This window comes from Phyllobates terribilis, unplaced genomic scaffold (assembly GCF_046119375.1).
Source record: "Phyllobates terribilis strain yellow unplaced genomic scaffold, ASM4611937v1 Scaffold_7__3_contigs__length_470593459, whole genome shotgun sequence".
NCBI classification, from domain to species: Eukaryota; Metazoa; Chordata; class Amphibia; order Anura; family Dendrobatidae; genus Phyllobates; species Phyllobates terribilis.
The window spans coordinates 433,677,569-433,704,771 of record NW_027362767.1 but is presented as its reverse complement, the minus strand read 5'-3'; the positions used below and the strand labels follow the sequence as shown (position 1 = coordinate 433,704,771).

General features: G+C 45.4%; 1 protein-coding gene across 2 annotated transcripts in view; it reads left to right on the top strand.

Annotated features, from left to right (window-relative positions):
• Window positions 1-27,203, top strand: part of LOC141155268 (RNA-binding protein Nova-2-like) — a 63,840-nt gene that overhangs the window by 26,097 nt on the left and 10,540 nt on the right. Inside the window, exon 2 of one of the 2 annotated variants that reach the window (XM_073642077.1) lies at window positions 22,939-23,082. In XM_073642077.1, the coding sequence (XP_073498178.1) occupies window positions 22,939-23,082 (144 nt within the window). Of the gene's footprint in view, window positions 1-22,935; window positions 23,083-27,203 lie in introns of both variants that reach the window. The other variant, XM_073642076.1, reaches the window with a different exon arrangement.

Here is a 27,203-nt window from a genome sequence, read left to right as displayed (position 1 = left end):
CACATCCTCTATATACTACACCACACAGGAGACCTGACAGATCCTCTATATACTACATCACAGAGGAGAGCTGACAGATCCTCTATATAATACACCACACAGGAGACCTGACAGATCCTCTATATACTACACCACACAGGAGAGCGGACAGATCCTCTATATACTACAGCACACAGGACAGCTGACAGATCCTCTATATACTACACCACACAGGAGAGCTGACACATCCTCTATATACTATACAACACACAGGAGAGCTGACAGATCCTCTATATACTATACAACACACAGGAGAGCTGACACATCCTCTATATACTACACCACACATGAGACCTGACAGATCCTCTATATACTACATCACACAGGAGAGCTGACAGATCCTCTATATACTACACCACACAGGAGACCTGACAGATCCTCTATATACTACACCACACAGGAGAGCTGACAGATCCTCTATTTACTACACCACACAGGAGAGCTGACACATCCTCTATATACTACACCACACAGGAGAGCTGACAGATCCTCTATATACTATACAACACACAGGAGAGCTGACAGATCCTCTATATACTACACCATATAGGAGAGCTGACAGATCCTCTATATACTACACCACACAGGAGAGCGGACAGATCCTCTATATACTACACCACACAGGAGAGCTGACAGATCCTCTATATACTACACCACACAGGAGAGCTGACAGATCCTCTATATACTACACCACACAGGAGAACTGACAGATCCTCTATATACTACACCACACAGGAGAGCTGACAGATCCTCTATATACTACACCACACAGGAGAGCTGACAGATCCTCTATATACTACACCACACAGGAGAGCTGACAGATCCTCTATATACTACACCACACAGGAGAGCTGACAGATCCTCTATATACTACACCACACAGGAGAGCTGACAGATCCTCTATATACTACACCATATAGGAGAGCTGACAGATCCTCTATATACTACACCACACAGGACAGCTGACAGATCCTCTATATATTACACCATACAGGAGAGCTGACAGATCCTCTATATACTACACCACACAGGAGAGCTGACAGATCCTCTATATACTACATCACACAGGACAGATCCTCTATATACTACACCACACAGGAGAGCTGACAGATCCTCTATATACTACACCACACTGGAGAGCTGACACATCCTCTATATACTACACCACACAGGAGAGCTGACAGATCCTCTATATACTACACCATATAGGAGAGCTGACAGATCCTCTATATACTACACCACACAGGACAGCTGACAGATCCTCTATATACTACACCACACAGGAGAGCTGACAGATCCTCTATATACTACACCACACAAGAGAGCTGACAGATCCTCTATATACTACACCACACAGGAGGGCTGACACATCCTCTATATACTATACCACACAGGACAGATCCTCTATATACTACACCACACAGGAGAGCTGACTGATCCTCTATATACTACACCACACAGGAGAGCGGACAGATTCTCTATATACTACAGCACACATGAGAGCTGACACATCCTCTATATACTACACCACACAGGAGAGCTGACAGATCCTCTATATACTACACCACACAGGAGAGCTGACACATCCTCTATATACTACACCACACAGGAGAGCTGACAGATCCTCTATATACTACACCACACAGGAGAGCAGACAGATCCTCTATATACTACACCACACAGGAGAGCTGACAGATCCTCTATATACTACACCACACAGGAGAGCAGACAGATCCTATATATACTACACCACACAGGAGAGCTGACAGATCCTCTATATACTACACCACACAGGAGAGCTGACAGATCCTCTATATACTACACCACACAGGAGAGCTGACACATCCTCTGTATACTACACCACACAGGAGAGCTGACAGATCCTCTATATACTACACCACACAGGAGAGCCGACAGATCCTCTATATACTACACCACACAGGAGAGCTGACAGATCCTCTATATACTACACCACACAGGAGAGCCGACACATCCTCTATATACTACACCACACAGGAGAGCCGACAGATCCTCTATATACTACACCACACAGGAGAGCTGTCACATCGTCTATATACTACACCACACAGGAGAGCTGACACATCCTCTATATACTACACCACACAGGAGAGCTGACAGATCCTCTATATACTACACCACACAGGAGAGCTGACAGATCCTCTATATGCTACACCACACAGGAGAGCCGACAGATCCTCTATATACTACACCACACAGGAGAGCTGACAGATCCTCTATATACTACACCACACAGGAGAACTGACAGATCCTCTATATACTACACCACACAGAAGAGCAGACAGGTCCTCTATATACTACACCACACAGGAGAGCTGACAGATCCTCTATATACTACACCACACAGGACAAATCCTCTATATACTACACCACACAGGACACATCCTCTATATACTAAACCACACAGGACACATCCTCTATATACTACACCACACAGGAAAGCTGACACATCCTCTATATACTACACCACACAGGAGAGCTGACACATCCTCTATATACTACACCACACAGGAGAGCTGATAGATCCTCTATATACTACACCACACAGGAGAGCTGACAGATCCTCTATATACTACACCACACAGGAGAGCCAACACATCCTCTATATACTACACCACACAGGAGAGCTGACAGATCCTCTATATACTACACCACACAGGAGAGCTGACACATCCTCTATATACTACACCACACAGGAGACCTGACAGATCCTCTATATACTACATCACAGAGGAGAGCTGACAGATCCTCTATATAATACACCACACAGGAGACCTGACAGATCCTCTATATACTACACCACACAGGAGAGCTGACAGATCCTCTATATACTACAGCACACAGGACAGCTGACAGATCCTCTATATACTACACCACACAGGAGAGCTGACACATCCTCTATATACTACACCACACAGGAGAGCAGACACATCCTCTATATACTACACCACACAGGAGAGCTGACAGATCCTCTATATACTACACCACACAGGAGAGCTGACAGATCCTCTATATACTACACCACACAGGAGAGCTGACACATCCTCTGTATACTACACCACACAGGAGAGCTGACAGATCCTCTATATACTACACCACACAGGAGAGCCGACAGATCCTCTATATACTACACCACACAGGAGAGCTGACAGATCCTCTATATACTACACCACACAGGAGAGCCGACACATCCTCTATATACTACACCACACAGGAGAGCCGACAGATCCTCTATATACTACACCACACAGGAGAGCTGTCACATCGTCTATATACTACACCACACAGGAGAGCTGACACATCCTCTATATACTACACCACACAGGAGAGCTGACAGATCCTCTATATACTACACCACACAGGAGAGCTGACAGATCCTCTATATGTTACACCACACAGGAGAGCCGACAGATCCTCTATATACTACACCACACAGGAGAGCTGACAGATCCTCTATATACTACACCACACAGGAGAACTGACAGATCCTCTATATACTACACCACACAGGAGAGCCGACAGATCCTCTATATACTACACCACACAGGAGAGCTGACAGATCCTCTATATACTACACCACACAGAAGAGCAGACAGGTCCTCTATATACTACACCACACAGGAGAGCTGACAGATCCTCTATATACTACACCACACAGGAGAGCCGACAGATCCTCTATATACTACACCACACAGGAGAGCCGACAGATCCTCTATATACTACACCACACAGGAGAGCTGACAGATCCTCTATATACTACACCACACAGAAGAGCAGACAGGTCCTCTATATACTACACCACACAGGAGAGCTGACAGATCCTCTATATACTACACCACACAGGACAAATCCTCTATATACTACACCACACAGGACACATCCTCTATATACTACACCACACAGGGCACATCCTCTATATACTACACCACACAGGAGAGCTGACACATCCTCTATATACTACACCACACAGGAGAGCTGACACATCCTCTATATACTACACCACACAGGAGAGCTGATAGATCCTCTATATACTACACCACACAGGAGAGCTGACAGATCCTCTATATACTACACCACACAGGAGAGCCAACACATCCTCTATATACTACACCACACAGGAGAGCTGACAGATCCTCTATATACTACACCACACAGGAGAGCTGACACATTCTCTATATACTACACCACACAGGAGACCTGACAGATCCTCTATATACTACATCACAGAGGAGAGCTGACAGATCCTCTATATAATACACCACACAGGAGACCTGACAGATCCTCTATATACTACACCACACAGGAGAGCTGACAGATTCTCTATATACTATACAACACACAGGAGAGCTGACAGATCCTCTATATACTACACCATATAGAAGAGCTGACAGATCCTCTATATACTACACCACACAGGAGAGCGGACAGATCCTATATATGCTACACCACACAGGAGAGCTGACAGATCCTCTATATACTACACCACACAGGAGAGCTGACAGATCCTCTATATACTACACCACACAGGAGAACTGACAGATCCTCTATATACTACACCACACAGGAGAGCTGACAGATCCTCTATATACTACACCACACAGGAGAGCTGACAGATCCTCTATATACTACACCACACAGGAGAGCTGACAGATCCTCTATATACTACACCACACAGGAGAGCTGACAGATCCTCTATATAACACACCACACAGGAGAGCTGACAGATCCTCTATATACTACACCATATAGGAGAGCTGACAGATCCTCTATATACTACACCACACAGGACAGCTGACAGATCCTCTATATATTACACCATACAGGAGAGCTGACAGATCCTCTATATACTACACCACACAGGAGAGCTGACAGATCCTCTAATTACTACATCACACCTGACAGATCCTCTATATACTACACCACACAGGAGAGCTGACAGATCCTCTATATACTACACCACACAGGAGAGCTGACAGATCCTCTATATACTACACCACACTGGAGAGCTGACACATCCTCTATATACTACACCACACAGGAGAGCTGACAGATCCTCTATATACTACACCATATAGGAGAGCTGACAGATCCTCTATATACTACACCACACAGGACAGCTGACAGATCCTCTATATACTACACCACACAGGAGAGCTGACAGATCCTCTATATACTACACCACACAGGAGAGCTGACAGATCCTCTATATACTACACCACACAGGAGGGCTGACACATCCTCTATATACTATACCACACAGGACAGATCCTCTATATACTACACCACACAGGAGAGCTGACTGATCCTCTATATACTACACCACACAGGAGAGCGGACAGATTCTCTATATACTACACCACACATGAGAGCTGACACATCCTCTATATACTACACCACACAGGAGAGCTGACAGATCCTCTATATACTACACCACACAGGAGAGCTGACACATCCTCTATATACTACACCACACAGGAGAGCTGACAGATCCTCTATATACTACACCACACAGGAGAGCAGACAGATCCTCTATATACTACACCACACAGGAGAGCTGACAGATCCTCTATATACTACACCACACAGGAGAGCAGACAGATCCTCTATATACTACACCACACAGGAGAGCTGACAGATCCTCTATATACTACACCACACAGGAGAGCTGACAGATCCTCTATATACTACACCACACAGGAGAGCTGACACATCCTCTGTATACTACACCACACAGGAGAGCTGACAGATCCTCTATATACTACACCACACAGGAGAGCCGACAGATCCTCTATATACTACACCACACAGGAGAGCTGTCACATCGTCTATATACTACACCACACAGGAGAGCTGACACATCCTCTATATACTACACCACACAGGAGAGCTGACAGATCCTCTATATACTACACCACACAGGAGAGCTGACAGATCCTCTATATGCTACACTACACAGGAGAGCCGACAGATCCTCTATATACTACACCACACAGGAGAGCTGACAGATCCTCTATATACTACACCACACAGGAGAGCTGACAGATCCTCTATATACTACACCACACAGGAGAGCTGACAGATCCTCTATATACTACATCACACAGGAGAGCTGACAGATCCTCTATACACTACACGACACAGGAGAGCTGACAGATCTTCTATATACTACACCACACAGGAGAGCTGACAGATCCTCTATATACTACACCACACAGGAGAGCTGACTGATCCTCTATATACTACTCCACACAGGAGAGCTGACTGATCCTCTATATACTACACCACACAGGAGAGCTGACTGATCCTCTATATACTACACCACACAGGAGAGCTGACAGATCCTCTATATACTACACCACACAGGAGAGCTGACAGATCCTCTATATACTACACCACACAGGAGAGCTGACAGATCCTCTATACACTACACCACACAGGAGAGCCGACAGATCCTCTATATACTACACCACACAGGAGAGCTGACAGATCCTCTATATACTACACCACACAGGAGAGCCGACACATCCTCTATATACTACACCACACAGGAGAGCCGACAGATCCTCTATATACTACACCACACAGGAGAGCTGTCACATCGTCTATATACTACACCACACAGGAGAGCTGACACATCCTCTATATACTACACCACACAGGAGAGCTGACAGATCCTCTATATACTACACCACACAGGAGAGCTGACAGATCCTCTATATGTTACACCACACAGGAGAGCCGACAGATCCTCTATATACTACACCACACAGGAGAGCTGACAGATCCTCTATATACTACACCACACAGGAGAACTGACAGATCCTCTATATACTACACCACACAGGAGAGCCGACAGATCCTCTATATACTACACCACACAGGAGAGCTGACAGATCCTCTATATACTACACCACACAGAAGAGCAGACAGGTCCTCTATATACTACACCACACAGGAGAGCTGACAGATCCTCTATATACTACACCACACAGGAGAGCCGACAGATCCTCTATATACTACACCACACAGGAGAGCCGACAGATCCTCTATATACTACACCACACAGGAGAGCTGACAGATCCTCTATATACTACACCACACAGAAGAGCAGACAGGTCCTCTATATACTACACCACACAGGAGAGCTGACAGATCCTCTATATACTACACCACACAGGACAAATCCTCTATATACTACACCACACAGGACACATCCTCTATATACTACACCACACAGGGCACATCCTCTATATACTACACCACACAGGAGAGCTGACACATCCTCTATATACTACACCACACAGGAGAGCTGACACATCCTCTATATACTACACCACACAGGAGAGCTGATAGATCCTCTATATACTACACCACACAGGAGAGCTGACAGATCCTCTATATACTACACCACACAGGAGAGCCAACACATCCTCTATATACTACACCACACAGGAGAGCTGACAGATCCTCTATATACTACACCACACAGGAGAGCTGACACATTCTCTATATACTACACCACACAGGAGACCTGACAGATCCTCTATATACTACATCACAGAGGAGAGCTGACAGATCCTCTATATAATACACCACACAGGAGACCTGACAGATCCTCTATATACTACACCACACAGGAGAGCTGACAGATTCTCTATATACTATACAACACACAGGAGAGCTGACAGATCCTCTATATACTACACCATATAGAAGAGCTGACAGATCCTCTATATACTACACCACACAGGAGAGCGGACAGATCCTATATATGCTACACCACACAGGAGAGCTGACAGATCCTCTATATACTACACCACACAGGAGAGCTGACAGATCCTCTATATACTACACCACACAGGAGAACTGACAGATCCTCTATATACTACACCACACAGGAGAGCTGACAGATCCTCTATATACTACACCACACAGGAGAGCTGACAGATCCTCTATATACTACACCACACAGGAGAGCTGACAGATCCTCTATATACTACACCACACAGGAGAGCTGACAGATCCTCTATATAACACACCACACAGGAGAGCTGACAGATCCTCTATATACTACACCATATAGGAGAGCTGACAGATCCTCTATATACTACACCACACAGGACAGCTGACAGATCCTCTATATATTACACCATACAGGAGAGCTGACAGATCCTCTATATACTACACCACACAGGAGAGCTGACAGATCCTCTAATTACTACATCACACAGGACAGATCCTCTATATACTACACCACACAGGAGAGCTGACAGATCCTCTATATACTACACCACACAGGAGAGCTGACAGATCCTCTATATACTACACCACACTGGAGAGCTGACACATCCTCTATATACTACACCACACAGGAGAGCTGACAGATCCTCTATATACTACACCATATAGGAGAGCTGACAGATCCTCTATATACTACACCACACAGGACAGCTGACAGATCCTCTATATACTACACCACACAGGAGAGCTGACAGATCCTCTATATACTACACCACACAGGAGAGCTGACAGATCCTCTATATACTACACCACACAGGAGGGCTGACACATCCTCTATATACTATACCACACAGGACAGATCCTCTATATACTACACCACACAGGAGAGCTGACTGATCCTCTATATACTACACCACACAGGAGAGCGGACAGATTCTCTATATACTACACCACACATGAGAGCTGACACATCCTCTATATACTACACCACACAGGAGAGCTGACAGATCCTCTATATACTACACCACACAGGAGAGCTGACACATCCTCTATATACTACACCACACAGGAGAGCTGACAGATCCTCTATATACTACACCACACAGGAGAGCAGACAGATCCTCTATATACTACACCACACAGGAGAGCTGACAGATCCTCTATATACTACACCACACAGGAGAGCAGACAGATCCTCTATATACTACACCACACAGGAGAGCTGACAGATCCTCTATATACTACACCACACAGGAGAGCTGACAGATCCTCTATATACTACACCACACAGGAGAGCTGACACATCCTCTGTATACTACACCACACAGGAGAGCTGACAGATCCTCTATATACTACACCACACAGGAGAGCCGACAGATCCTCTGTATACTACACCACACAGGAGAGCTGTCACATCGTCTATATACTACACCACACAGGAGAGCTGACACATCCTCTATATACTACACCACACAGGAGAGCTGACAGATCCTCTATATACTACACCACACAGGAGAGCTGACAGATCCTCTATATGCTACACTACACAGGAGAGCCGACAGATCCTCTATATACTACACCACACAGGAGAGCTGACAGATCCTCTATATACTACACCACACAGGAGAGCTGACAGATCCTCTATATACTACACCACACAGGAGAGCTGACAGATCCTCTATATACTACATCACACAGGAGAGCTGACAGATCCTCTATACACTACACGACACAGGAGAGCTGACAGATCTTCTATATACTACACCACACAGGAGAGCTGACAGATCCTCTATATACTACACCACACAGGAGAGCTGACTGATCCTCTATATACTACTCCACACAGGAGAGCTGACTGATCCTCTATATACTACACCACACAGGAGAGCTGACTGATCCTCTATATACTACACCACACAGGAGAGCTGACAGATCCTCTATATACTACACCACACAGGAGAGCTGACAGATCCTCTATATACTACACCACACAGGAGAGCTGACAGATCCTCTATACACTACACCACACAGGAGAGCAGACAGATCCTCTATATACTACACCACACAGGAGAGCTGACAGATCCTCTATATACTACACCACACAGGAGAGCGGACAGATCCTCTATATACTACACCACACAGGAGTGCTGACACATCCTCTATATACTACACCACACAGGAGAGCTGACACATCCTCTATATACTACACCACACAGGAGAGCTGACACATCCTCTATATACTACACCACACAGGAGAGCCGACAGATCCTCTATATACTACACCACACAGGAGAGCTGACAGATCCTCTATATACTACACCACACAGGAGAGCTGACAGATCCTCTATATACTACACCACACAGGAGAGCTGACTGATCCTCTATATACTACACCACACAGGAGAGCTGACACATCCTCTATATACTACACCACACAGGAGAGCTGACAGATCCTCTATATACTACACCACACAGGAGAGCTGACTGATCCTCTATATACTACACCACACAGGAGAGCTGACTGATCCTCTATATACTACACCACACAGGAGAGCTGACTGATCCTCTATATACTACACCACACAGGAGAGCTGACTGATCCTCTATATACTACACCACACAGGAGAGCTGACAGATCCTCTATATACTACACCACACAGGAGAGCTGACAGATCCTCTATATACTACACCACACAGGAGAGCTGACACATCCTCTATATACTACACCACACAGGAGAGCTGACTGATCCTCTATATACTACACCACACAGGAGAGCTGACTGATCCTCTATATACTACACCACACAGGAGAGCTGACTGATCCTCTATATACTACACCACACAGGAGAGCTGACAGATCCTCTATATACTACACCACACAGGAGAGCTGACAGATCCTCTAAATACTACACCACACAGGAGAGCTGACAGATCCTCTATATACTACACCACACAGGAGAGCTGACAGATCCTCTATATACTACACCACACAGGAGAGCTGACACATCCTCTATATACTACACCACACAGGAGAGCTGACAGATCCTCTATATAGTACACCACACAGGAGAGCGGACAGATCCTCTATATACTACACCACACAGGAGAGCTGACAGATCCTCTATATACTACACCACACAGGAGAGCGGACAGATCCTCTATATACTACACCACACAGGAGAGCTGACAGATCCTCTATATACTACATCACACAGGAGAGCCGACAGATCCTCTATATACTACACCACACAGGAGAGCTGACAGATCCTCTATATACTACACCACACAGGAGAGCGGACAGATCCTCTATATACTACACCACACAGGAGAGCTGACAGATCCTCTATATACTACACCACACAGGAGAGGACTGACAGATCCTCTATATACTACACCACACAGGAGAGGACTGACAGATCCTCTATATACTACACCACACAGGAGAGGACTGACAGATCCTCTATATACTACACCACACAGGAGAGCTGACAGATCCTCTATATACTACATCACACAGCAGAGATGACAGATCCTCTATATACTACACCACACAGGAGAGCTGACAGATCCTCTATACACTACACCACACAGGAGAGCGGACAGATCCTCTATATACTACACCACACAGGAGAGCTGACAGATCCTCTATATACTACACCACACAGGAGAGCTGACAGATCCTCTATATACTACATCACACTGGAGAGCTGACACATCCTCTATATACTACACCACACAGGAGAGCTGACAGATCCTCTATATACTACACCACACAGGATAGCTGACAGATCCTCTATATACTACACCACACAGGAGAGCAGCCAGATCCTCTATATACTACACCACACAGGAGAGCTGACAGATCCTCTATATACTACACCACACAGGAGAGCCGACAGATCCTCTATATACTATACCACACAGGAGAGCTGACAGATCCTCTATACACTACACCACACAGAAGAGATGACAGATCCTTTATACACTACACCACACAGGAGAGCTGACAGATCCTCTATATACTACACCACACAGGAGAGCTGACACATCCTCTATATACTACACCACACAGGAGAGCGGACAGATCCTCTATATACTACACCACACAGGAGAGCTGACACATCCTCTATATACTACACCACACAGGAGAGCTGACAGATCCTCTATATACTACACCACACAGGAAAGCTGACAGATCCTCTATATACTACACTACACAGGAGAGCTGACAGATCCTCTATATACTACACCACACAGGAGAGCTGACACATCCTCTATATACTACACCACACAGGAGAGCTGACAGATCCTCTATGTACTACACCACACAGGAGAGCTGACAGATCCTCTATATACTACACCACACAGGAGATCTGACACATCGTCTATATACTACATCACACAGGAGAGCCGACAGATCCTCTATATACTACACCACACAGGAGAGCTGACAGATCCTCTATATACTACACCACACAGGAGAGCTGACAGATCCTCTATATACTACACCACACAGGAGAGCTGACAGATCCTCTATATACTACACCACACAGGAGAGCTGACACATCCTCTATATACTACATCACACAGGAGAGCCGACAGATCCTCTATATACTACACCACACAGGAGAGCTGACAGATCCTCTATATACTACACCACACAGGAGAGCTGACAGATCCTCTATATACTACACCACACAGGAGAGCTGACAGATCCTCTATATGCTACACCACATAGGAGAGCCGACAGATCCACTATATACTACACCACACAGGAGAGCTGACACATCCTCTATATACTACACCACACAGGAGAGCTGACAGATCCTCTATATACTACAACACACAGGAGAGCTGACAGATCCTCTATATACTACACCACACAGGAGAGCTGACAGATCCTCTATATACTACATCACACAGCAGAGATGACAGATCCTCTATATACTACACCACACAGGAGAGCTGACAGATCCTCTATATACTACACCACACAGGAGAGCTGACAGATCCTCTATATACTACACCACACAGGAGAGCTGACAGATCCTCTATATACTACACCACACAGGAGAGCCGACAGATCCTCTCTATACTACACTAGACAGGAGAGCTGACAGATCCTCTATATACTACACCACATAGGAGAGGTGACAGATCCTCTATATACTACATCACACAGCAGAGATGACAGATCCTCTATATACTACACCACACAGGAGAGCTGACAGATCCTCTATATACTACACCACACAGGAGAGCTGACAGATCCTCTTTATACTACACCACACAGGAGAGCTGACAGATCCTCTATATACTACCCCACACAGGAGAGCTGACAGATCCTCTATATACTACACCACACAGGAGAGCTGACAGATCCTCTATATACTATACCACACAGGAGAGCTGACAGATCCTCTATATACTACACCACACAGGAGAGTTGACAGATCCTCTATATACTACACCACACAGGAGAGCTGACAGATCCTCTTTATACTACATCACACAGGAGAGCCGACAGATCCTCTATATACTACACCACACAGGAGAGCTGACAGATCCTCTATATACTACACCACACAGGAGAGCTGACAGATCCTCTATACACTACACCACACAGAAGAGCTGACAGATCCTCTATATACTACACCACACAGGAGAGCTGACACATCCTCTATATACTATACCACACGGGAGAGCTGACAGATCCTCTATATACTACACCACACAGGAGAGCTGACAGATCCTCTATAGACTACACCACACAGGAGAGCTGACAGATCCTCTATATACTACACCACACAGGAGAGCGGACACATCCTCTATATACTACACCACACAGGAGAACTGACAGATCCTCTATAGACTACACCACACAGGAGAGCTGACAGATCCTCTATATACTACACCACACAGGAGAGCGGACACATCCTCTATATACTACACCACACAGGAGAACTGACAGATCCTCTATATACTACACCACACAGAAGAGCTGACAGATCCTCTATATACTACAACACACAGGAGAGCTGACACATCCTCTATATACTACACCACACAGAAGAGCTGACAGATCCTCTATATACTACACCACACAGGAGAGCTGACAGATCCTCTATACACTACACCACACAGGAGAGCGGACAGATCCTCTATATACTACACCACACAGGAGAGCTGACAGATCCTCTATATACTACACCACACAGGAGAGCTGACAGATCCTCTATATACTACATCACACTGGAGAGCTGACACATCCTCTATATACTACACCACACAGGAGAGCTGACAGATCCTCTATATACTACACCACACAGGAGAGCGGACAGATCCTCTATATACTACACCACACAGGAGAGCTGACAGATCCTCTATATACTACACCACACAGGAGAGCTGACAGATCCTCTATATACTACATCACACTGGAGAGCTGACACATCCTCTATATACTACACCACACAGGAGAGCTGACAGATCCTCTATATACTACACCACACAGGAGAGCTAATAGATCCTCTATATACTACACCACACAGGAGAGCTGACAGATCCTCTATATACTACACCACACAGGAGAGCTGACACATCCTCTATATACTACACCACACAGGAGAGCTGACAGATCCTCTATACACTACACCACACAGGAGAGCTGACAGATCCTCTATATACTACACCACACAGGAGAGCTGACAGATCCTCTATATAGTACACCACACAGGAGAGCTGACAGATCCTCTATATACTGCACCACACAGGAGAGCTGATAGATCCTCTATATACTACACCACACAGGAGAACTGACAGATCCTCTATATACTACACCACACAGGAGAGCTGACAGATCCTCTCTACACTACACCACACAGGAGAACTGACAGATCCTCTATATACTACACCACACAGGAGAGCTGACAGATCCTCTCTATACTACACCACACAGGAGAGCTGATAGATCCTCTATATACTACACCACACAGGAGAGCTGACAGACTGTCTATATACTACACCACACAGGAGAGCTGACAGATCCTCTATATGCTACACCACAGAGGAGAGCTGACAGATCCTCTATATACTACACCACACAGGAGAGCTGACAGATCCTCTATATACTACACCACACAGGAGAGCTGACATATCCTCTATATACTACATCACACAGGAGAGCCAACAGATCCTCTATATACTACACCACACAGGAGAGCTGACAGATCCTCTATATACTACACCACACAGGAGAGCTGACAGATCCTCTATATATTACACCACAGAGGAGAGCTGACAGATCCTCTATATACTACACCACACAGGAGAGCTGACAGATCCTCTATATACTACACCACACAGGAGAGCCGACAGATCCTCTATATACTACACCACACAGGAGAGCCGACAGATCCTCTATATACTACACCACACAGGAGAGCTGACAGATCCTCTATATACTACACCTCACAGGAGAGCTGATAGATCCTCTATATACTACACCACACAGGAGAGCTGACAGATCCTCTATACAATAAACCAAAACACAGATGACACGTGACCTCATGTATCCAAATTACATACTTGCGGTTACGTGACCACCAGCTCTATCCGCCGTCAGGCGGTAAAATACATGGACATATCTTACAAGTTATGGATTGTTAAATGTGTACATTATCAGAACCGATAGAGAAATTGCCTAAAGGTAAAAAGGAGAGAAATGTAACTAAAAAACAGGGAATATGATCACCTGATGGAGTTGTGTATATTTGGGCACAACTCCTAAAAATGCATGAAATAAATCCAATAGATGCAGCTGACCAGGTGTCCGGATGGAGATTCCTCCAAGGGTGCGTAATGAGGGTGGAGATACCAGGTGAAGGGTGCTCTCACGATAGCAGATGTAATCAAATGGAAAAATGACCAACAAAAAGTACCAGCGGGGCCTCCCACTTCTTTTTCTACTCTGGTTAGAGCCAGTTTGTGCTCTCCTCTGAAGGGAGTAGTACACACCGTTGGAGGGAATTTTCAGTTTCTTGGCAACTTCTCGCATGGAATAGCCTTCATTTCTAAGAACAAGAATAGACTGTCGAGTTTCACATGAAAGTTCTCTTTTTCTGGCCATTTTGAGAGTTTCATAGAACAAACAAATTTAATGCTCCTGATTCTCAACTAGCTCAAAGGAAGGTCAATTTTATAGGTTCTCAAATCAGCCAAACCGTTTTCAGCTGAGCTAACATACTTGTGAAAGGGTTTTCTAAACATCCATTAGCTTCTTACACAGTTAGCAAACACAATGTACCATTAAAACACTGGAGTGGTGGTTGTTGGAAATGGGCCTCTATACACCTATGTAGATATTGCAATAAAAACAAGACGTTTGCCGCTAGAATAGTCATTTACCACATTAGCAATGTATAGAGTGTATGTCTGATTCATTTAATGTTAGCTTCATTGAAAAAAAATGTGCTTTTTTTAAAAAAATAATGACATTTCTAAATGACCCCAGACTTTTGAATGGTAGTGTATATGTATATATATATATATATATATATATATATATATATATATATACAGTACAGACCAAAAGTTTGGACACACCTTCTCATTTAAAGATTTTTCTGTATTTTCATGACTATGAAAATTGTACATTCACACTGGAGGCATCAAAACTATGAATTACCACAGGTGGAATTATATACTTAACAAAAAAGTGTGAAACAGCTGAAAATATGTCTTATATTCTAGGTTCTTCAAAGTAGCCACCTTTTGCTTTGATGACTGCTTTGCACACTCTTGGCATTCTCTTGATGAGCTTCAAGAGGTAGTCACCAGAAATGGTCTTCCAACAATCTTGAAGGAGTTCCCAGAGATGCTTAGCACTTGTTGGCCCTTTTGCCTTCACTCTGCGGTCCAGCTCACCCCAAACCATCTCGATTGGGTTCAGGTCTGGTGACTATGGAGGCCAGGTCATCTGGCGTAGCCCCCCATCACTCTCCCTCTTGGTCAAATAGCCCTTACACTGCCTGGAGGTGTGTTTGGGGTCATTGTCCTGTTGAAAAATAAATGATGGTCCAACTAAACGCAAACCGGATGGAATAGCATGCCGCTGCAAGATGCTGTGGTAGCCATGCTGGTTCAGTATGCCTTCAATTTTTAATAAATCCCCAACAGTGTCACCAGCAAAGCACCCCCACACCATCACACCTCCTCCTCCATGCTTCACGGTGGGAACCAGGCATGTAGAGTCCATCCGTTCACCTTTTCTGCGTCGCACAAAGACACGGTGGTTGGAACCAATGATCTCAAATTTGGACTCATCAGACCAAAGCACAGATTTCCAATGGTATAATGTCCATTCCTTGTGTTCTTTAGCCCAAACAAGTCTCTTCTGCTTGTTGCCTGTCCTTAGCAGTGGTTTCCTAGCAGCTATTTTACCATGAAGGCCTGCTGCACAAAGTCTCCTCTTAACAGTTGTTGTAGAGATGTGTCTGCTGCTAGAACTCTGTGTGGCATTGACCTGGTCTCTAATCTGAGCTGCTGTTAACCTGCGATTTCTGAGGCTGGTGACTCGGATAAACTTATCCTCAGAAGCAGAGGTGACTCTTGGTCTTCCTTTCCTGGGGCAGTCCTCATGTGAGCCAGTTTCTTTGTAGCGCTTGATGGTGTTTGCAACTGCACTTGGGGACACTTTCAGGTTTGCCCAATTTTTCGGCCTGACTGACCTTCATTTCTTAAAGTAATGATGGCCACTCATTTCTCTTTACTTAGCTGTTTTTTTCTTGCCATAATACAAATTCTAACAGTCTATTCAGTAGGACTATCAGCTGTGTATCCACCAGACTTCTGCACAACACAACTGATGGTCCCAACCCCATTTATAAGGCAAGAAATCCCACTTATTAAACTTGACAGGGCACACCTGTGAAGTGAAAACCATTTCCGGTGACTACCTCTTGAAGCTCATCAAGAGAATGCCAAGAGTGTGCAAAGCAGTCATCAAAGCAAAAGGTGGCTACTTTGAAGAACCTATAATATAAGACATATTTTCAGTAGTTCAAGTATATAATTCCACATGTCTTAATTCATAGTTTTGATGCCTTCAGTGTGAATGTACAATTTTCATAGTCATGAAAATACAGAAAAATCTTTAAATGAGAAGGTGTGTCCAAACTTTTGTTCTGTACTGTATATATATATATATATATATTTTATATATATATATATATATATATATATATATATATATATATATATACTGTATATATATATATATATATGCACATATACAGGTGCATCTCAATAAATTAGAATATCATCAAAAAGTTAATTTATTTTTCTTCAATACAAAAAGTGAAACTCATATTATATAGAGTCATTACAAATAGAGTGCTCTATTTCAAGTGTTTTTTTCTGTTAATGTTGATGATCATAGCTTACAGCCAATGAAAACACAAAAGTCATTATCTCAGTAAATTAGAATAATTAACAAAAAACACCAGCAAAAGCTTCCTAAGCATTTAAAAAGGTCCCTTAGTCTGTTTCAGTAGGCTCCACAATCATGGGGAAGATTGCTGACTTGACAGATGTCAAGAAGGCAGTCATTGACACTATGTAAATGCAAAGTAAATTTTGGATGATACATACATTACAATACAGGATGGGATGCTCCTCCCCGTTCACTTCTTGGGACAACACGACTACTAACCCGACCTCCGAGGCGCCCGTCTGGACTTCGAACTTCTTATTGAAGTCAGGAGCAATCAAGACCGGCTGCTTACACAGGGAGAGTTTCAATTCCTGGAACGCTCCCTCTGCTTCCTCAGACCATTTGGCCATCGCTGTCTTCGTCCCTTTAAGCAGGTCGGTCAGGGGTGCGGCTATCATGGCGAAATTCTGGATATATCGCCGATAGTATCCCACAATTCCTAGAAACGCCAGAACCTGGTTTCTTGGAGGCCGGTTGCGGACACTTTTGGATTGCTTCAACCTTCTTCACTTGCGGCTTTATTTCGCCCCTTCCGACGATGTAGCCCAAGTATTTCGCCTCTTCTTTTCCCATAGCGCACTTTTTCGGGTCTATGGTAAAGCCTGCCTTCCTCAGCGCATCCAGTACCGCCTGGACCTTCTGTATTTGTCTTCCCCAATCTGGGCTGAAGATCATGATGTCGTCCAGGTAAGCGGCGGCGTACTTCTTGTGTGAGGCTAGGATCCGGTCCATGGCCCTCTGGAAGGTAGCTGGGGCACCTTGCAGACCGAGCAGTATCCTGGTGTACTGAAAACACCCGTCGGGTGTAGAGAAGGAAGTTTTCTCCTTGACACCTTGGGACAAGAGAATTTGCCAGTACCCCTTTGTTAGGTCCAGGATAGTAATGTACCTGGCAGGCCCCAGCCTTTAAATAAGTTCATCGACCCGGGGCATCGGATAGGCGTCAAACTTAGACACTTCGTTTAGTTTTCTGTAATCGTTACAGAAGCGCCATTCTCCGTCCAGCTTCGGTACAAGAACAATGGGGCTGGACCAGCCGCTCTAAGACTCCTCAATGACGCCCAGGTTCAACATCCTCCGCACCTCCTTGGAGATCACTTCGCGGTGGGCTTCGGGGATTCGATATGGCCTCTGGTTCACCTGTACATGTGGTTCCATCAAGATCTCATGCTCCACAACCTGCGTACATCCGAGCAACTCTGAGAACAGGTCTCGGTATCTCTGCAGCAATTCTCGGCACTGTCGTTTTTGGGCTGGTGATAGTGTCTCAGCCACTGTGACATCCTCGACCCTGGCTTCAGGATTGGCCCACAGACGCTTAGCCTCCACCGGTTCCCTGTCCCACCATGGCTTAAGCAAGTTGCTGTGGTAGATCTGAAATGGCTTTCTTCTTCCTGGCTGGTGGATTTTATTATTGACTTCACTCAATTTCTCGACCACCTCGTACGGCCCTTGCCACTTGGCCAGAAATTTACTTTCCACCGTGGATACTAACACTAATACCCGGTCTCCAGGGCTGAATTGTCTCAGCCTTGCTGCCCGATTGTAGACCCTCGCCTGGGCTTCTTGTGCCTGTAGGAGGCTCTCCTTAATAATAATAATAATAATAATCTTTATTTTTATATAATGCCAACATATTCTGCAGCGCTTTACATACATTATCATCGCTGTCCCCACTGGGGCTCATAATTTAAATTCCCTATCAGTATGTCTTTGGAGTGTGGGAGGAAACCGGAGAACCCGGAGGAAACCCACGCAAACACGGGGAGAACATACAAACTCCTTGCAGATGTTGTCCTTGGTGGGAAATGGCATCACCTTCGCGATCCAGTCCTGTATTTGAGCCACATTCTCAATGATGCTCCAGTGGGGTGTAACCTCTGCTTCCCAGGTCTCCTTCGCTATGTCCAGAAGTCCCTGTGGGTGCTGTCCGTATAGCAGCTCAAACTGTGAGAATCCCGTAGAGCTCTGGGGAACTTCCCTAACAGCTGGCATGGTAATAGGCAATCCCAGTCTCGCCCATCCTTCTCCACAACCTTCTTCAACATAGACTTAAAGGTCTTGTTGAATCTCTCCACCAGGCCGTCCGTCTGCGGATGGTATACCGACATCCGGAGTTGTGTAATCTGGAGAGCCTTTCACAACTCCCTCATCACCTTAGACATAAAAGGAGTTCCCTGGTCCGTCAGGCTCTCCTTTGGCAGGCCCGTCTGGGAGAAAATATGCACAAGCTCTCTGGTGATACTCCTGGCGGAGGAGTTTCTCAATGGTACTGCCTCAGGATACCAAGTTGCATAGTCCAACACTACCAGGATGTATTGGTGCCCCCTGGCGGATTTGACCAGGGGCCCGACAAGGTCCATGGCAAGCCGGTCAAATGGGACCTCTATAATAGGCAATGGCACTAGAGGGCTTCGGAAGTGGGACACGGGAGCAGTTAGCTGACAGGTGGGGCAGGACCAGCAGTAATTAACAATCTCCCTGTGACATCCAGGCCCGTAGAACCTCTGCAGGACCTGCTCTTGGTTTTTTTCTACTCCCAGATGTCCACCCAAGATATGAAAATGGGCCAGGTCTAACACCCTTCGCCTATAGGGACCTGGCACCACTAACTGCTCAACCACTTCCCCTTTTGGTTTAGTGACCCGATAAAGTAGTTCCTCATTTAGTGTGAAATATGGGAACCTGGTGTCAGCCCCCAGCTCTTGAGCAACCCCATTTATCACAGACACATTATCAAATGCATTATTCAATGTGGGATCCTGCGTCTGAGCAGGGCCAAAATTTCCCCCAGAAACCCCCAACTCAGGAATCTCAGCCTCTTGGGTCAACATCTCGTCCTTGTCACCGGCAAAGACACACAGGAGGAAATCATTTGTCTCAGACTGCGTTGGGAATTCAACATGGTGGGACCGGCTGCTTCCTGAGTCACGTGGTACGCCTGCTTTCTGCCATAATTCCCAGAACAGGCTAAAGTCTCGCCCTATTATCACTGGGTGTAGCAGTTCCTTAACTACTCCCACCTCATGGGACTCAGAGTCGCAGTTAGTTGTTAGAGTCACTCTGGCAACAGGGTAGTCTTTGGTGTCCCCGTGAATACAGCGGACGCCCACATTTTTCCCGGGGATCAACTGGTGGGGAAGTGTGGCTCTTATCAGAGTCATCAAACTCCCCGAGTCCAAGAGTCCCGTCACTAGTATCCCATTTACTAAGAAACAGGCATTCCTCACATGTATTAAAGCTGTCAGACAGTCGCAAATCATGCGCAAGACGTGACTCAAACATAACACCCGAGCACGCTGAAGATACTCGGAAAACACCCGAGCATGCTCGTAAATCTCGAGTAACGAGCATGTTCACTCATCACTAGAAATGTATCATCTTTAACTTTAGGCCTTTTAGAGATCATTTCATCTTCAACTTGCTTAACTGTTCACAATAACAGTAATCTCGACCAGGGGTGCCCAAAGTTTTACATGCCACAGTATTATCTGATTGGAGTCCTTCTCTGTCTTGTCTTGAAACCAGGATGACTTTTTGCATCCACAGTTCACCTCTGCTGACTTCTCTCTTCTCCAGTCTTCTGCCGCACATCTTGACACGGTGCCCTTATACGAGTGCCCTTATACTCGTAAGTAGCAGTGTGATTATAATGCCCCTGAATAAAAATATCTGCCCAATGCTAAGCCCCTGAATAAGTGCCCCTCACTATGTTCCCTGCACAAAACACGACCCACCACACTGTCCCTCTTATGGTAAGTGGCCTCCAAACTGTCCTCTCCTTTCCATACTGGGCCCCCTCTTCACTCTGTCCTCTCACATTCTGTCCCCTTCCCCCTGTACGACCCAGTGTATAGTCCTTTCCTCACACTCCCCCTCCTCGACATTCTTTCTTCTACTTGCTTTGCCCTCACATTGTGTTCTCCCCTATACTGCCCAGTCTCTATATTGTGCCCCCTCATACTTTTCTCCCACATACTGTCTCCTAACACCATTCTCTTCAATACTGTCCCCTCACACTTTTCTCCCACCATATATGTTTACTCCATATTGTCTACTCACACATTTACCCCCTCCCTCTCCATACCTTCTCTCCACAAATCCCCTTCCACTCTCCATACTGGTGTCCTCACATGTCCCCCCTGCTCACCATACTATCTCCTTACACATTCCCCCTGCTCCCCATACTGTCTCCCCACAAATTTCCCTCCCCACCCTCCTCCCCGCTGCCAATACTGTCTCCTCACACATTCCCCACCTCTCCCCATACTGTCTCTTCAAACATTCCTTCCCCTCTACATACTGTCTCCTCACACATTGCCCACTGCCAAAAGACATGAGTACAATTGAATTCTGGGAGCTGGTGTGTTACACCTTCTCTGAGTCGACTGTCAGTTGGACAGCCGGCACAGAGAACGGCTGAATCCAACTTTGGGGACGGCAAAACGTGGCTGCCTGGGAGACACCTAGATACTCTCCTGCATCACACCGGAAAGCTGACAGATCTTCTATATACTATATATACTATGCTAGACAGGAGAATTTACCAGGTTGGTCATGCGGGGATAATCTGTTCATTTTTATTGTTGAGATGTGATACAGCAGAGTTGTGTTGTATTTTTCAGCAGATGACAGTGAGCTTTTCCTGAAGGTGCTGATACCGAGTTATGCTGCTGGCTCCATTATCGGAAAAGGAGGTCAAACAATTGTCCAGCTTCAGCGTGAAACAGGAGCCACCATCAAACTGTCCAAGTCTAAAGACTTTTATCCAGGTCAGTATATGTGCTATGGACATGCCAACCTTCTTGTCTGTTATGTGTGTACATTGGTCTGTTATGTGTGTACATTGGTACAGTAAAGGTTGGTTGGGGAGGTCCAATCTGATCTATGGGTCACAGCAAGGGGTATATACTGGCACTATGCAAAGTTGAAGATGATGCTTTATAACAGACATAGAGAAATCACAACTGGAAGAAAACTGAGAAACCCTAATACCAAGAGGTTATAATCTAGATGTAAATATACCAGAATGTAGACACAGTCTGTGATGCAAAGGTCTTATAGGGATGGGCCGTCTGTGAGGGACAGCTCCTCTGAGAATGGGCTGATTATTATGGAGAGCTCCTCTGGGGATGGGCTGTCTATGGGGGACAGCTCCTCTGGGGATGGGCTGATTATGAGAGAGACCTCCTATGGGGATGGGCTGTCTATGAGGGACAGCTCCTCTGGGTGTGGGCTGATGATGAGAGACAGCTCCTCTGAGGATGGGATGATAATGAGGGACAGCACCTCTTGGGATGGGCTGATTATGAGGGACAGAACCTCTGGGGATGGGCTGATAATGAGGGACAGCTCCTCTTGGGATGGGCTGTCTATGAGGGACAGCTCCTCTGGGTGTGGGCTCATGATGAGGGACAGCTCCTCTGTGGATGGGATGATAATGAGGGACAGAACCTCTGGGGATGGGCTGATAATGAGGGACAGCTCCTCTTGGGATGGGCTGATGATGAGGGACAGCATCTCTGGGGATGGGCTGATGATGAGGGACAGCTCCTCTGAGGACGGGCTGATAATGAGGGACAGCTCCTCTTGGGATGGGCTGTCTATGAGGGACAGCTCCTCTGGGTGTGGGCTCATGATGAGGGACAGCTCCTCTGTGGATGGGATGATAATGAGGGACAGAACCTCTGGGGATGGGCTGATAATGAGGGACAGAACCTCTGGGGATGGGCTGATAATGAGGGACAGCTCCTCTTGGGATGGGCTGATGATGAGGGACAGCATCTCTGGGGATGGGCTGATGATGAGGGACAGCTCCTCTGAGGACGGGCTGATGATGGGGCACAGCATCTCTGGGGATGGGCTGTTATCACAGAGAACTCCTCTGAGGATGGGCTGATGATGGGGGACAGCTCCTCTGAGGATGGACTGTTTTTACAGAGAGCTCCTCTTGGGGTGGATGTTGAGATTTCTGTATGCAGCAGAATGTTATGTTGGCCTCTTTGGATATGGCAGATGAACTCCATGAGTGATCTATGGACTGTGACCTAAAGGCACACACAGTAAAGCACACATGAGCTGACATTGTTATTGTCGGCCATTTTGGTGACAATATTGACTTTTTGTCAAGCTGTGATGGATTGTAACCTGCTTTCAGACAATGTAGGACTTTATCTGCCACTTGGAGCCATTATTTATATGGTGACGTCTTGTGGACATTTCTATTCTCACAATCTTTTAGAATGTAGAAACTTGCGTGTGACGTCCCGAAAAAATGTGAATAGGTGACTGTGGAAAGATCTGGACTGTGTGTGGTTCTGGCTGGTTCCTTGTGACATGGGAGCTTGTGTATTACTTGGAATATGCACTTGTCTCATGACACACTGTGTGTTATAGGTCTCAATTCCGGGACCCTTTTTCCTTACATCTGGGATGTTGCTTGAAGACCCCTATTTAATTTCCAGATGAACAAATGGGGGAAGGGGAAACGTTTTTAAGGTGGTGTCGACTCTAGGGGTGGAGCCCGGGTGGCAGCTTCGGCTCGGTCCTATTAGGCCAAAGCTTGAACTAGAAAAGGTTTCCATGGTGATGGCTCACAGCCAGTCAGGCTCAGCAGAAGACAGCAGGCCTCTGTTGCCATGACGATGGCTGATGGTGAATGGTTGCCCATTGTGTAATGGGCCGCGGCTCAGACCTTTCGCTGTTTCCATAGTAAGCGCTGAACCCTGGCGTCACCATGGAAACGTCAATGTTAGTCGGCACCAGGCGCAGAGATGCCGAAACACTAGGGAGGGTGCAGCGAATCCTCTCACTGAAGCGTGTGATAAATCATCTCTTTGTCTCCACTTTTCCGACTTTTGCTGCTTTATTTTTCTAGGTAGATTATAAGCAATCACTAAATCTTGGAGTCTGTAACCTCCACATCGGCCGCGAATGTCGCACCAAAGTGTGTGGCGCTCGACAGGTACCTTCCCACCCCCAAGATTATACATGAGTGGAGGAGTGCACCCCAAATCATGCACGGCATCTCATGCTCATGTCACACGCTCCATAGTCACCCCGAGTGTCCTAAACTGGGGTTCACATGGGGGCTCAAGACAGTAGATCAGGCAGCTACGACCTCCATATATGATGAAGGGGAAAGCCCAAAATTAAAAGGCCCTTTGAAAACCAGCTGCTCAAAGTACCATGGACTTCCATTTTAATGGAGACCAACCTATAGCTATGTGTTAAAGAGGGATTTTTGCTGTATTTTTTAATTGAACGCTCCTCCAGTTGGCACAGTTTCCCTGATTCTGGAGCCATTTTTCTTTTTCTTCTGTGCCCCCTGTTCCAAGGCAGAACCGCAGCCCAGACAGTAGGGTCTTAACATGGTACAGAAAATAGCAAACAACAATCTACAATCAGAATATAAAAACAGCATAGAAATAAATTTAAAAAAAGCAACAATATGAATATTATTTAGTAAAATAATGGATATGAATGTTAATATGACTCCTGATATATCGGATCATTTTCTCTCATATTTTTCTTTGAGTTGAGTCCTCAGCTCCGTCTAGTTAGACACAGATAAAATATTGTAAGCATTAAAGAGTAAGTGACATCATCAGAGTAACTGAGATTACCAGAGTAAGTAACATCATCAGAGTAACTGAGATTACCAGAGTAAGTGACATCATCAGAGTAACTGACGTTATCAGAATAGATGACATCATCAGAGTAACTGACATTACCAGAGTAAGTGACATCATCAGAGTAACTGACATTACCAGAGTAAGTGACATCATCAGAGTAACTGACATTACCAGACTAAGTTACATCATCAGAGTAACTGACATTACCAGAGTAAGTGACATCATCAGAGTAACTGACATTACCAGAGTAAGTGACATCATCAGAGTAACTGACATTACCAGAGTAAGTGACATCATCAGAGTAACTGACATTACCAGAGTAAGTGACATCATCAGAGTAACTGACATTACCAGAGTAAGTGACATCATCAGAGTAACTGAGATTACCAGAGTAAGTGACATCATCAGAGTAACTGACATTACCAGAGTAAGTGACATCATCAGAGTAACTGACATTACCAGAGTAAGTGACACCATCAGAGTAACTGACATTACCAGAGTAAGTGACATCAACAGAGTAACTGACATTACCAGAGTAAGTGACATCATCAGAGTAGCTGACATTACCAGAGTAAGTGACATGATCAGAGTAACTGACATTACCAGAGTAAGTGACATCATCAGAGTAACTGACATTACCAGACTAAGTTACATCATCAGAGTAACTGACATTACCAGAGTAAGTGACATCATCAGAGTAACTGACATTACCAGACTAAGTGACATCATCAGAGTAACTGACATTACCAGAGTAAGTGACATCATCAGAGTAACTGACATTACCAGAGTAAGTGACATCATCAGAGTAACTGAGATTACCAGAGTAAGTGACATCATCAGAGTAACTGACATTACCAGAGTAAGTGACATCATCAGAGTAACTGACGTTATCAGAATAGATGACATCATCAGAGTAACTGACATTACCAGAGTAAGTGACATCATCAGAGTAACTGACATTACCAGAGTAAGTGACATCATCAGAGTAACTGACATTACCAGAGTAAGTGACATCGTCAGAGTAACTGACATTACCAGAGTAAGTGACATCATCAGAGTAACTGACATTACCAGAGTAAGTGACATCATCAGAGTAACTGACATTACCAGAGTAAGTGACATCATCAGAGTAACTGACATTACCAGAGTAAGTGACACCATCAGAGTAACTGACATTACCAGAGTAAGTGACATCAACAGAGTAACTGACATTACCAGAGTAAGTGACATCATCAGAGTAGCTGAGATTACCAGAGTAA